The 12,637-nt window shown below is 31.8% G+C and overlaps 1 protein-coding gene across 10 annotated transcripts in view; it reads right to left on the bottom strand.

Annotated features, from left to right (window-relative positions):
• LOC119644694 (cAMP-specific 3',5'-cyclic phosphodiesterase) overlaps positions 1-12,637 on the bottom strand; it is a 390,657-nt gene that overhangs the window by 15,155 nt on the left and 362,865 nt on the right. For 8 of the 10 annotated variants that reach the window (XM_038044384.1, XM_038044386.1, XM_038044387.1 and 5 more), the window contains one exon: positions 3,007-3,111. In XM_038044384.1, the coding sequence (XP_037900312.1) occupies positions 3,007-3,111 (105 nt within the window). Of the gene's footprint in view, positions 1-3,006; positions 3,112-12,050; positions 12,270-12,637 lie in introns of those variants that run through there. The other 2 variants (XM_038044393.1, XM_038044394.1) reach the window with 1 other exon arrangement.

Here is a 12,637-nt window from a genome sequence, read left to right as displayed (position 1 = left end):
AATGACGGTCACGGCTCGCGGATTGTAATACGAATGAAAGCAAATTTCGTGTGCAAAGAGTTAATATTCAGCGATGTTACGAAGTAATTAATGCTCTCTTTATTATAAATATCCTAATTATTATTTTAGACTACCTAATGTATTAATTTTTAATTAATTAATAACGCTAATGACGCGTCATAGTTGAAAAAATGTAAAATTGAATTTGAAATTTAAATCATTTTTTTTTATTTTTTTTTTATATTTATCCATCATCATCATCATCATCATCAGTATAGTGAAAAGATAAATCAACTGAATTTTCAATTGTCTTCTAAAAGCCCAGTGATACGATCTCGTCTAATCAAACCAACAACGTTAGAAAACCTCATATAGGGATGTCGTCGCGAGTGACCGTAAGATTTAAACAATCTTAAGCATATATAAATATGATGTTTCTCAGCCGTCGAAGAGTTAGTTACCTATGCATCGTAGAATTTTTCGGCAATTTTTTCAACCAAAAATCGAAAAGAATTGATCGAAATAAATGCTTTAACAATTTCTGATTTCGCTTGAAAGAACCAATTGGATAAGTTGGAGCGAGCATCGGACGATCTGAGACGAATCAAAATCAAAATTTAAAGAAAAGACGAACGCGTCTTAGTGCCAAATTGTAGAGAATTTTGTAATTGTCTGCTGTCAGAGAAAGAAGATATTATATCCATAATATGTATATATATATATATATACATATAGGTGCATATATATTGATTATCAAGCGAAAGAAAAAAAAAAAAGAAGAAAAATTAAATTTCTTGGCCAACCCCGCCTATGTATAATGATTTCATTCCATGTTTTTCACCGAGAAAACTTGCATACATTCTTCTCAATGATCCGAAGACACTGTTAACTTTAGACCGAAACTCTTTTAAGATAGAGAGAGAAAGCTTATTGAATAATTAATATTTCGACTTTTCCACGTCGAGGTACTTTGTTTGGACTTTACGCCGTTCGTGTGAAAGTTTATATAAAGTGCATTTTTTGCTGAATGTTTTGAAAGGACTACAAGCATATTGTTTATTACGAGCTTCAACGAACCTAACAAAGCCGTTATTGAAAACCCTTACTGACCTTATAACCTTGTTGTTATGGGAGAGCTTGAATTTAAGAAGATGTTAGATGCTCTGAAATCGAATTCGCAATACGACTGTTGTATCCGTTAGGCGTTCTGACGCTTTCTCTGACTATCATGCATTTCAATACGTAACTTATAAGCTATTTGAGCAGTGTTTGCTGTGTTCTTATGACGATAGAACGAAAAGAACTCTGCCGCTCAAAAGATGGAAATGGATAGAAGCTAGTGACCGATAATCCTTTGAATAGAAAATATTTTTTTATGAATCAAATACAGCAAAACGCCCTCTATAGCATGGTAACACATTTCTTGTTACATAAACCCATGTCGCACGTCTTTACAAAACGAAGCAAAGGTGCAGTTGATTAAACAAGTTGCTTAACAACGTTTGGCTTGGTTGGTATCCGGTAGTGATTGTCTCAAGAGATCACGAAGTAATGAATTCCTCTTAAGCAAAACATCGTGGATGTGATCAATTAATCAAAGTAACTAATTATTGCAATAGATACTCTTCGATGATATGATTAGTGAATGGAAATCATTGGGTGCTGTTTTCCATTTATTGATGGTTTGAAAGCATTTGGAACAGGGAGGCAGGAATAAAGAAACTTTTCTTACATTTAAGCTTAAGACACTGTATGAGAAGAGTTTTCATAATCGTTGTGCGTAACAAATTCCTCGGAGAGAGAGAGAGAGAGAGAGAGAGAGAGAGAGAGAGAGAGAGAGAGAGGGAGAGAGAGAGGGAGAGAAAGAGAATGAGCGGGTAGGAGAAATGTATAGAAATTTCTAGTAGTAGTAGTAGTAGTAGTAGTAGATAATTTCTGTCTCATTCTTTGACCATCTTATATGGATCTCTCATAGTGTATTACATAAACACTTTCGTAACTTTTCCTCCGTATTATATGGATTCATTTTATAGGCGCATGTATTAGATAGAGATCGACTGTATATGTTGATGTATTAATGTATTAATATAATGAGGACTTGTTTTCTCTTATTTTCAACATATGCCTAAGATTTAAATTTTTCATCCTTTGCCCTATAAACAGCACATACACACTGCATTAAGACCAAACCAAGTTTTTCAGGTCGAAAGCGATATTAAATGCTTTAGATAGATTTGACTTTTTTTAGGATAGAAAAGCATTTCAACAAATTGGTTGCAAAGCTAACGTGTATCGATCATTGAGAGGGTGTACTGAAAAGCAATTAAAAACGTTTGACGTAGGGCTTAATATATGTTTATGATAGTTTTACTTTTTTATATCGAGTTGTTGGTTATATTTAGAGCAACATAAGCATGCTCCAGTATGAATATATATATATATGTATATATATATATATATATATATATGGCTTTGAAATGAAGAGGTAGGTGACTATCATCAGTTCATAATACAATAGTAACTTTAGCAACAAAAAGTTTATCGATTACTTAAATGAGAGCTTTTTCTCAATTGATTAAGTTTTTCTTTATTCATTGCAAAACCTCTCGGCACTATCGCGGCGCCAAGGTAACGCAATTTAAAAACATTTAATAAATTGCGTTTTTCCCACAAATATTTTGATTTTGCAATTTAAATGATGGATAAACATGACAATCGTCTTAAGCCGAACATTCTTGTTTGCATTTTTTTTTTTTTTTTTTTTTTTTTTTTTTTTTTTGAGTTATTGTATAAAAGATATTGAGGTTAAATGTAATTTTAAAAAATTGCACATAATATCAATTGAAAATATTTTTTTTTTGTAAAAAAGGGTTAACATTATTGTATAACAATTTTATTAGTTTAATTATGGTGAGTGAATGAGAAATTTGGGCTTTTAAGGGGAAATTGAATAAAAAAAAAGATTCTTTCTGTTGTATATAACAAAAGAGGAATTTTTGCACTCACTTATTAGGTGCCGGAACATTTGTCAGACTTATTAAATTATTGCGTACTGAACGTAAACTGGCTAAAATTTGGGCAAATGGTGTCACAATGAGATCCTCGCCATGGCTGTAAAGATAATAAAGAAATTTTATTTAGTTTTATTTTTTAAAAAAAACAAAAAAATTTTTTTTTTTTTTTTTTTCATTATGCTAATTATTTCTACATGTTAAGAATGTACGTACTAATATATAATTATTTCTGTAATTATATATAAAAATCATATTTGCATATGTACATATGTGCATGTGTATAAGTGAATCGATAAAATGCGTGCGCATTTCTACTATAACGAGCAATTAAATGTGTATTTTCTACAAAACACAAAAAATTTACGCTAATTTGTTTAATTAATGATTTATAGAAGAAGACATAAAAAAAAAAAAAAAGAAAAAACAAAAACGATAAGAAATAAAAAATTATTAATTTATTAGACATTCCGAGGAAAGCGCCTTTAAATATTTCTTTCCAATTTTCTATAATTAAATTACATATAATGAACTCAAATTAATGTGCGAATGTGTGTATATTTAATATATCATGACGTAATAAATAGTTCATATATTTTATTTTTGCTTAGTTTTTAATTAAATTTTTGCTAACGAAGTATGTGTAAACATTTAAAGCGAAATCATTTAATAAATTTTAGAGCACAAAGCACAATTGCTTTTCAGAAAATAGGAAATATTTAAAATGGAAATAATTGAAATGAATAGAAAGTCAAAGTGTTAGCCGCTTCAGGCGAAATTTTTAATTGTTTCGCATAAATGCTCATATATTTCGTCTGGCTCACACAAGACAACGTGATTTTAAATAATTTCATATGTTTATAATATATAAATAAAATACATAGTCTTCTTAGCTGCAACTAACTATATGATTCAAGATTCTTCATTTTCCATATTTGTCTTTCTAATCCGATCGTGAAGTTTACATAAATACTTTACTAAAAAAGTCCATATAAAAACTTGTCTCATAACGTTTGACACCTATTATTATTATTATTATTATTATTATATATTTTTTATATGTATTGTGCAAATTGTAAAAATATACTTCGCCCGAAAACCTCTACACGGATTTTTATGAGCCTCAATGTGAGATGTGAATGCTTTTTAGTCAACTCTCTTCTCGACTGCTCGGTTAAAAGAAACGATAGCTCTTATAATGTGTTGTGAGGAGCTATCCTATGATTAGGGGTAAGCTCGCCGGGTAACAGACACCTTCGACAAAATAATTTATAATATACATGATCGAATAACCAAAACATTTATTCGGATATCGATTCTATAATTTTTTGTGCTTTGTTTAATTTAGTTTGATCAGAAATTATAGTCAAAGACTCACTAACGGCTTATTATGTTGAGCATACAGCAATCATTTTATTTATGAAATTCTTTCAATTACCTCAAGTAATATTTAAGTCTTTAACACGATGAGAGTCGGTTGGCCTTTTACGAATAGACATTTTGAGACAATTATGGAATTATTTCGCGATCAAAGAGTATTTAATTTTTTTGTCAACGAGCCTGCTATGTATTTTCTCTTTTTTCCTAAACTTAACCTACGGCGGCCGCTAAAAACCAAAGAAGATCAAAAGTCAAACTGCATGTCTAGTCAAAAACTCCAGAAAAGTGTAGTGGCTCGGGAAACGATCGGAAGGCACCTTTACGACTTCTATTAGAGTTTGGCGTTTGCCAACTTGGCCTGATCTCAGCTGAAAACAAATGTTTTTAACTGAGATACCCATAGTTCAATGTCAGTCAGCGCCTAATGACTGACCTCTAACCTACTGCTATCTACTGTTACTGCGGCTACAAAATAAACCAAATTCAATTCTAGCACACCCTAACCAAACGAAACATATGTGAGGTGAAAATGGAAATGCGACTTTGACTCCTCCACACTGTGAAAACATTAAAGTTGATGGAAGGTGCGGAAAATGTAAGCCAATGATTCAAAATTTTTCAGATCAATTTGATATGCAAAGATTCTCAATTATTGCAATCGCTACGCTGAATGCACTAATACATCGATCTGCATTAAATAGACAGACGGACAGGTAAACTTGAATTCGTCCAGAAAGTGATTTTGGATCGGTGGGATTTACTCGGTCTGAGTGCTATTTGTATCCATCCAATACACCATAAGTGAAGGAAAATTATTAATGTTTTACCCGTAAGTATGGGATGTTAAGTCGTTTGAAAATATCATAATCGAAATCATAAGTGAACTTTTTTTTTGCAGTTACGGTATTCACGTTTATTATACCTTGCACCAAAAGTGCGTAACACGCAGAAGCGCTTAAGATAGACTCACCTTTTATTATAGGGATCGTTTCAGTATCCGAAACCCGAATTGATCGAAGCCTGTCCGTCCGTCTGTCCGTCATGGATGTCTGTTCATTTAATTATGTTTTCAGGCTACAGGTCGCAATTTTTGAGATATTTTGATGAAATTTGACACATGTGACGTGTTTTGACGCAAGGACGAACGCTGGTTTGGATCAGTTCACTTTTTCAACCACTTCCTATATTTAAATTTTTTTTTTTTTTTTTTTAAATTTGCTATGCGAATAGCTTTACTAAAGGAATTGATATAGGGTATTTTACGATGGACCGTTAACTTTATGAAAAAGTGAAAAATATTTTCTTAACATTTAATTTTTCCTCAAAATCATTTTAGATATTATTTGATTTATTATTATGATTGTGGTTTGTGCGTTGTTGTACTGAAAAGTGGGGAAAGAGAAGAGCGCCGGCGCGCAAAGCGACAATAGGTATTGTGACATTTCTTAAAATGCGAAAATGTATGTTTGTACGCTGGCACGTACATGGTGTGCGTAGCATATATTCTCTTAAAATATTATAGAACTTTAATAATTGAAAAGTATTAATTAGAAAACGTGGAAGAATTGTAAAAAATTCGCTTGTGCAACAAAATATGTTGCATGCGTTAGATGGTAAATTATTACGAAATGGAAATGGAATTTAGCAATTATTATGAATTTCTGACACATTAAATTTCTTGGCCTTTACTAACAAAATATTTCCACTACATATCTACAATGAGTTATCGTAGAAAGTTTTTCTCAACTTGGCGGATGTGTCGTATTTTTTTTTTTTTTTTTTTTTTTGGAATGTGATACTGATATCAAGTGTTAAAAGCAATATTTTAATGGCACTATCATTTGAGCTTATATTACGCTCACAACTGTTGGGCGTAATAACAAAAAAAATCTAATGATGATTGGTCTTGAAATGCCGCGAAAAATGGATTAACTTGAGATTTTGTTATTAAAATTGACTTCAACACAGTATCCTCTTAGGCAAACGACTGTTAAAGCAGTGAAGCATTGTGAGAGCGTGAAATAGGCGTTTTATTGGATGGAAGCATGGGACGATAATATAACAATAATATCCTGAAAGGTTTTGAGATCTGGAAAATATTAAAGAATGGTGACACTGGAGCCAATTTCCCAAGGTACTATCAATTAGCGAAACTAGTTAAAATTTGAATTACAAAAAAAAAAAAAAAAATTATTTAATTGAGATTGTTATATTTGGAAAACGTGAAAAATTTCGATTTTTGCATAATTGTCGCGTACTTGAATGAAAAAGTTCAAATTATTGTTTAAATTAATTTTTCGAAAAAATTCGACATATTTAACTAGAGAAAGATAGTGAAAGAAAACTCTCCTCGACTGCGTTTCCCGTATGAATTGACTTTGGCTTCGGCTTCGGCTTCGGCTTCGGCTATTTTTTTCTCATTTCCATTTCTACATTACGGTTGTACTTTTCTTCTGGACCGATTTCCGCGTTTTACGGGCTTTAGATCCGCAATAGATTACACACTTTATCAGCGAAAACATTCTATATTTTTCAGAAAGACTTTAATATATTTTCCGTCGAAATCTTTCTTTCTACTCCTAATTCACTAGCTTTCAATTCTCCTCACCTCAAATTTTTTATTGTCCTTTCTTTTAGTGCAGAACGTTTCCGATAAAGTTTCTACGTTTTACGTAATATATTTTTCTTATTAACAAAAGTGAAAAATAATTTTGCGTCTCCAAGAGCTGCATAACAAATAATATGCAAGAAAAAATTAAGTAAGAAAATTTTATTCGTCCGCGAATTCTTGAATAAAACGAGAAAATGAAATATCTACACTCGAAAATATTGCGTGAGAGTGGGAATGATTTTCTTCTATTTCTCTAGAATAAAAATGAAAATTTATACCGAGTCCGCGATTACGTTTATCACAGCAATTGACAGATAGATGGACCGACGGACCGACAAAAATATCTACAATTGGTCACGTTTAATAGTACGTTCACGTTCACTGATGCGTTGATTTAAAGAGGAGTCTGAAGCTTCTTTCTGGCTGCTGCAAACATTTTTATATAAGAATGAATGGAAAAAGAAATTTCAATATTCTGTAATAATGAAGGGGCTGGACCGATTTTTTCCCATTTTTATATAAGTGCTACAAGACCATCCATAGAATGCAAATGTAAATTTTTATAATTGCATTTTTTTATTTTCGAAACCAAACGTGGTATCGGATTCTATTGTATTGTAGACGTATCCTTTTACCGATTTGAATCGATTTGACCCGATTTGAATATCGGCTTGACTGCCAAATTTAAGGTTGTTTGATGGATTTTTGCGACCAAGAGAAGGCTTAACACGGAGATTGCATAGGCAAAGAGACAGATAGACAGACACGCTTAAATCGGTTGCTGATCATTTATATAATATATTTACTTTATGGGATCTCTAAATCTCCTTCATGGGTGTTGCATATATTTTGCCAAAACGAATATATCCCTCATCTTTCGATGATGCGTTCTTTTAGTTTAGTTAGTTTTCAAAAATCATATTTCGGCGAAAAACGCATTTAAGCTATGAAGTGCCGGCGTAACATACTACAGTTATCTTTCAATCTCATTCCTGACTATTTAAGGGATCATTAAAGCGATTTTTAAAATGCTCTATCGCATGATGCAATTAAGCGAGATTGATATGTAGTGCAAGCTATACGAGTTAGGTCGATGTAAGAGCTATAGAAATAGGGATCGGTATCGATAACCAAAGTGAATGCTAATTTAATAGAAAACAATTTTAATCGTTTATTTTATATATAAAGAGAAAACAATTTTGAATAGAAAAAGACGAGAATATGTTTTCGCTAAGCTGAGACGAGGCGGGAAGTTAACTGGCAGATTAAAAGAGAGAATCATTAAAGAAACAAAGACCTTAATGTCTCTTTTGAAACTATGATGACATCTTTGGTCATGAAAACTATTTCCTTCTATATATGATCTGAATTAGAAGCTTTGGGAATTTGGTCCACTTTTGTGAATGCAATAAGTCTTTGAAAGTCTTGGCAATAAGTGAAAGTTTACTGTGGATCGGTTATAGATTTTGTCCAAAACGTTGTTATACATGCAAATATTTTACAATCTTTTATTATTAATTAATTTTTGCTTGAAGTAACAAACTATCATTTAAGTGAATCATAATCCGAACTTTAACAGGAAAAGTTTTAAGAGAAAATATGAAAAGATGCAGACATTTTATCTTAAGTAAAAGCACGCCATCGTACGCAAATCTGTAAAAGGCATTTAATTATTAAAGGAAAGGCAAACATAATTGCAGAAATGCAAAAAAAAAAAAAAAAAAAAAAAAAAAAACTTGAGTTTGAATTTTTGTATTTTTATAAGATTCGTTTTGATTAAATGCAAAATTTTTGAAAGAATAAGCAATCAACTAAAGTCATATTCGCTGGCAAATGCATAAATAAGTTTAGTTGAAATTTTCTTCTTTTTTTTTATCCCATAAAGCAAATGTTAGAACAAACAAAAAATGTTCGCATCAAATGCTGTCGCCAACATTAGGGCGCTGCATATTGTTGCTGTATGTGTGGATGTCGAACAAAAGAAAATAGAAAAGTAAGAAACATCGAACACAAAAAAAAGAGGGAACAATTTATTACTTATTAAGACTAAAATTCGTCTTTGTCACATATATATTGAATGAGTAAAGACTTGGCGTCGATTTGGTTTGCTATGAATAAATACCAAAATTTGTATTCAATTCAATGTCGCCTATGAAGAAAATGTTAATTTGTGAGTTTTTTCTTTCATTATTAGCTGTTACATGTATTTATGAAACATTTATTTCATCTCCTCCTTCTCTCACGCATTTAATTAGGAAGGAAACAATAAGCAAAATATTCGCTAAATTTTGCTTTGATATTTTCCCTAAGTTCGATGGGAGTTTCATTCTTTTATTGCTTAATAGCTTACATGAGCAGCAGAACATACAAATAATAACGAACTTGGCCAATGGGCATATTGGAAAAGTGAATACTTATTACGATACAAAAACAATCATTATACTGGGACCATTAAATACTCTATACCAGTTTGTTTAATACAGTTAGTCATATGATGACCTTTCAAAACAATGTGTTATAAGGGAAGTGGTCGAAGCAAAACATGTCGGTATACCAAAATTCATGAAACTTGTACTTTGAACACAAAACAGACAGACAGACAGACAGACAGACAGACAGATGGGCAATGGACCGACAAGTTCAAATTGATGCAGAAAGTGATTTTCAATCGATTGGTCTAATTAAAGATGATGGGTACACATCTCAAGTTCTGCTAGATGCTACATACATCCTCTCACACTTGACACTCCCGCACTGCAAATTGTGCAGAGTATAAGGAGAGCACGAAATATTTTTGTTAAATTATTGCTCCAAAGTTAGCCAAAATTTTTTCTCATTTTACAAACGGAATGTGTGTGCTTGCAGCAAGCGGATAGCGGATCTTATGACGCTATCAATGTAAATACACCCGATAAGTACAAAAGTACTGTTTCAATTACTGTCCGATAAAGAACGAGGGCTTACGAGCTAAATATAAGCGATAGTAAAAGTCTTGCAATCCCATACTACTTAAAGCTTTCTAGTATCTCTGCACACTATTTGAACGGACAGACGTCGCCAAATCCTTTGCCGTGAAATCCGATCCCACACGGAGCTGAAAAAGTCACATGTCGGACTTGGAGATGATTAGTTAACAAGTTTTAGATGGGGATACATTGTATGGACATATGTATGGACGTCTCTATCGCTCCTTTCCCGAAGTAAAAAATTGGTTCGTTCGCTTTTGCCTAGAAATAAGAGAATATCTTAATTAAGTCCCACGTGACATCTGTTAAGGAAGATGGCCTGCAGATAAAAGTATTTTACATGAAATCAATTGACGATGGAACAGGCGACGAGTCATCTCTCAAAATCAGTGCTAATCGTGACGAACAATTTTAAAATACGCTTCAGTGCAGTGCTAACTAATGGTTGTTGTAAGATATATGCTATATGAAGCCGATAAACGTCATGCAAGAGCATTATATTCGACCAATAAATACTGTGCACCACTTCGTCCAATACATTCGTCCAATTCATTCACACACCAGCAGTTATATTGTGTTTTCGTGTGAAAGCATACTTTTCAGGAAATCCTTTACATTGGAGCCCGAACAGACGTGATTCAAACTTAGCAAATTCGATTTTCCTCATAAAATTTTTATTGGTCTATCTCTCTTTTATTACTCCATTCTATCGTCTATTTCTTATATAGACAGCTACAGTCTAGACTTTGTCGTCATACAAAAGTGTACATTTTATGAGAATCCGCCATGTATCGTACAAAAAATATTTTTGTTCATTTTTATGGCGAATTGTTACAATTTGCCGTCTTTTACTATGCAAGATTAAAACTTAGGAACCGATCCAAATTTTTCAAATCAAACCAGAAGGCGTTATATGACGAGTGCTCGCAAAAGTGGTCCGATTGAATTCACTCAAATATAACGATTCCTAGGTTGAATAGAAAAATATATAGGCGGACAGATAGATTGATAGGTGGATAGATGGAAGCTTAAACCGATTTATAGAATGATTGAAAATCTATCAATATAGCGAAAGATGAATTGCATTCGTTTTTTTCGTCCTCCTGGACGAACGTTACATATTTTCGGACAAATTTAATATACTCTCTACACGAAATGATGTATGCTATAACGATAGTGCGCCAAATTTCTAATATTTATCCCTCATAACAAGCAGCAAAAAAAAAAAAAATAAGTAAATAAATAAATAAAGAAAACACTATCGCTGACTCCGACGGAAGTTTTCGTTTTCCATTCTTAGCGAAGTAGGAACCGACCTTTTTTCCGGAAAGATTTTTCCTGATTTATGTTTGGTGGTATATTTTGGATAAGAAGAAGGGTAAAACATTAAGCCGTAGTCACTCACCCTAAAAAAAAAAAAAAAAAAAAAAAAAACAAAATAAACGAAACAAACGGCATTTCGTAGGCGGTATGAATGAGATATATACGTGAATATTAACTTCCTGCCGGCTGAACGCTTTTTACGTCATCCAATGTATGCTTTACGATATTCCCGATGAGTCCAACAGACAAAGTTGCAAAATCATTAAACTCTTTTTCCCTTCAACAATCGAACGAATGCAAATCAAAGTAAAAAAAAATTATCTTCTCTTCCTCTTCCTCTTTTTTTTTTTTTTTTTTTCGTTTTAATGCGTTCGAAAGAACGTATGAGTAACATTTAATTTTGTTGAAGTTTATTAAAATTCGTTTTTAACAGCAATCTAGAGACAGGCATTTTTTTTTTTTACTCACAGAAAAAAATATTATTTAATATATTTATAGAATACAAACACACGTGTATGGATGTCGAAACGTATTCACATAAGCAATCGCATAAATAAATATGAATGAAAAGCTCGCGCTACAAGTGTGCATCTAAAAGCATCTAATTTGTCACTGTGTGATATTAATCACGTAGTTTATAGTTTGTGATGAAATAAGTTTTGCACATGTATACGTATCATATCTGTACTCTCATATATATGTAATTTAAAAAAATAAAAAAAAAAAAAAATCATCCAGTTTAGAGGGTTATTTCAATACCTGGTCGATTTGATTGAAAACATTGTATGGGGATCATCTGTTACCGCCAAAGCCAGTTCGCCTTGCAATATTGTCGGTATCATATTGAAGAAGGAGTGGATACGGGGCATCGATGTCGAGCCCTCTAAATTCTTATTTAGCATCATTTTTGCTTTTGTAATATTTTCAATATAATATTTTGATGATATGATTATTAAGAAACTTGTATTTGCAATTTAAAAAGAATTACATAAGCTTGACAGAAATTTATTACAATTTCAGATTTTTGATTTTAATTCACTTCTGTTTTTTTCCTCTTCAATAACACAGTGAAAACTTTTTTTTTTTTTTTTTTTTTTTTTTAACTTTTCTCCGATAATTGAACAGTAATTTTTTTAAAAATGAATTATATCGAGAAAGTGGAAAAAGTTGCTTAATCAAACTCGAAGCACTTTTTGATTGTTTAGTTTAGTCTTTGCTAAATGTTAATTACGTGACGCGTTGCGTTAAGCATTTATTTTAATGTTTCATCATTTATTAAATATATAGATACATATATATATATATATATATATATATATATATATATATATATATATATATATATA

The sequence above is a fragment of the Glossina fuscipes genome, unplaced genomic scaffold, assembly GCF_014805625.2.
Source record: "Glossina fuscipes isolate IAEA_lab_2018 unplaced genomic scaffold, Yale_Gfus_2 0, whole genome shotgun sequence".
Taxonomy (NCBI): domain Eukaryota; kingdom Metazoa; phylum Arthropoda; class Insecta; order Diptera; family Glossinidae; genus Glossina; species Glossina fuscipes.
This window is presented reverse-complemented; position numbering and strand designations above follow the sequence as displayed.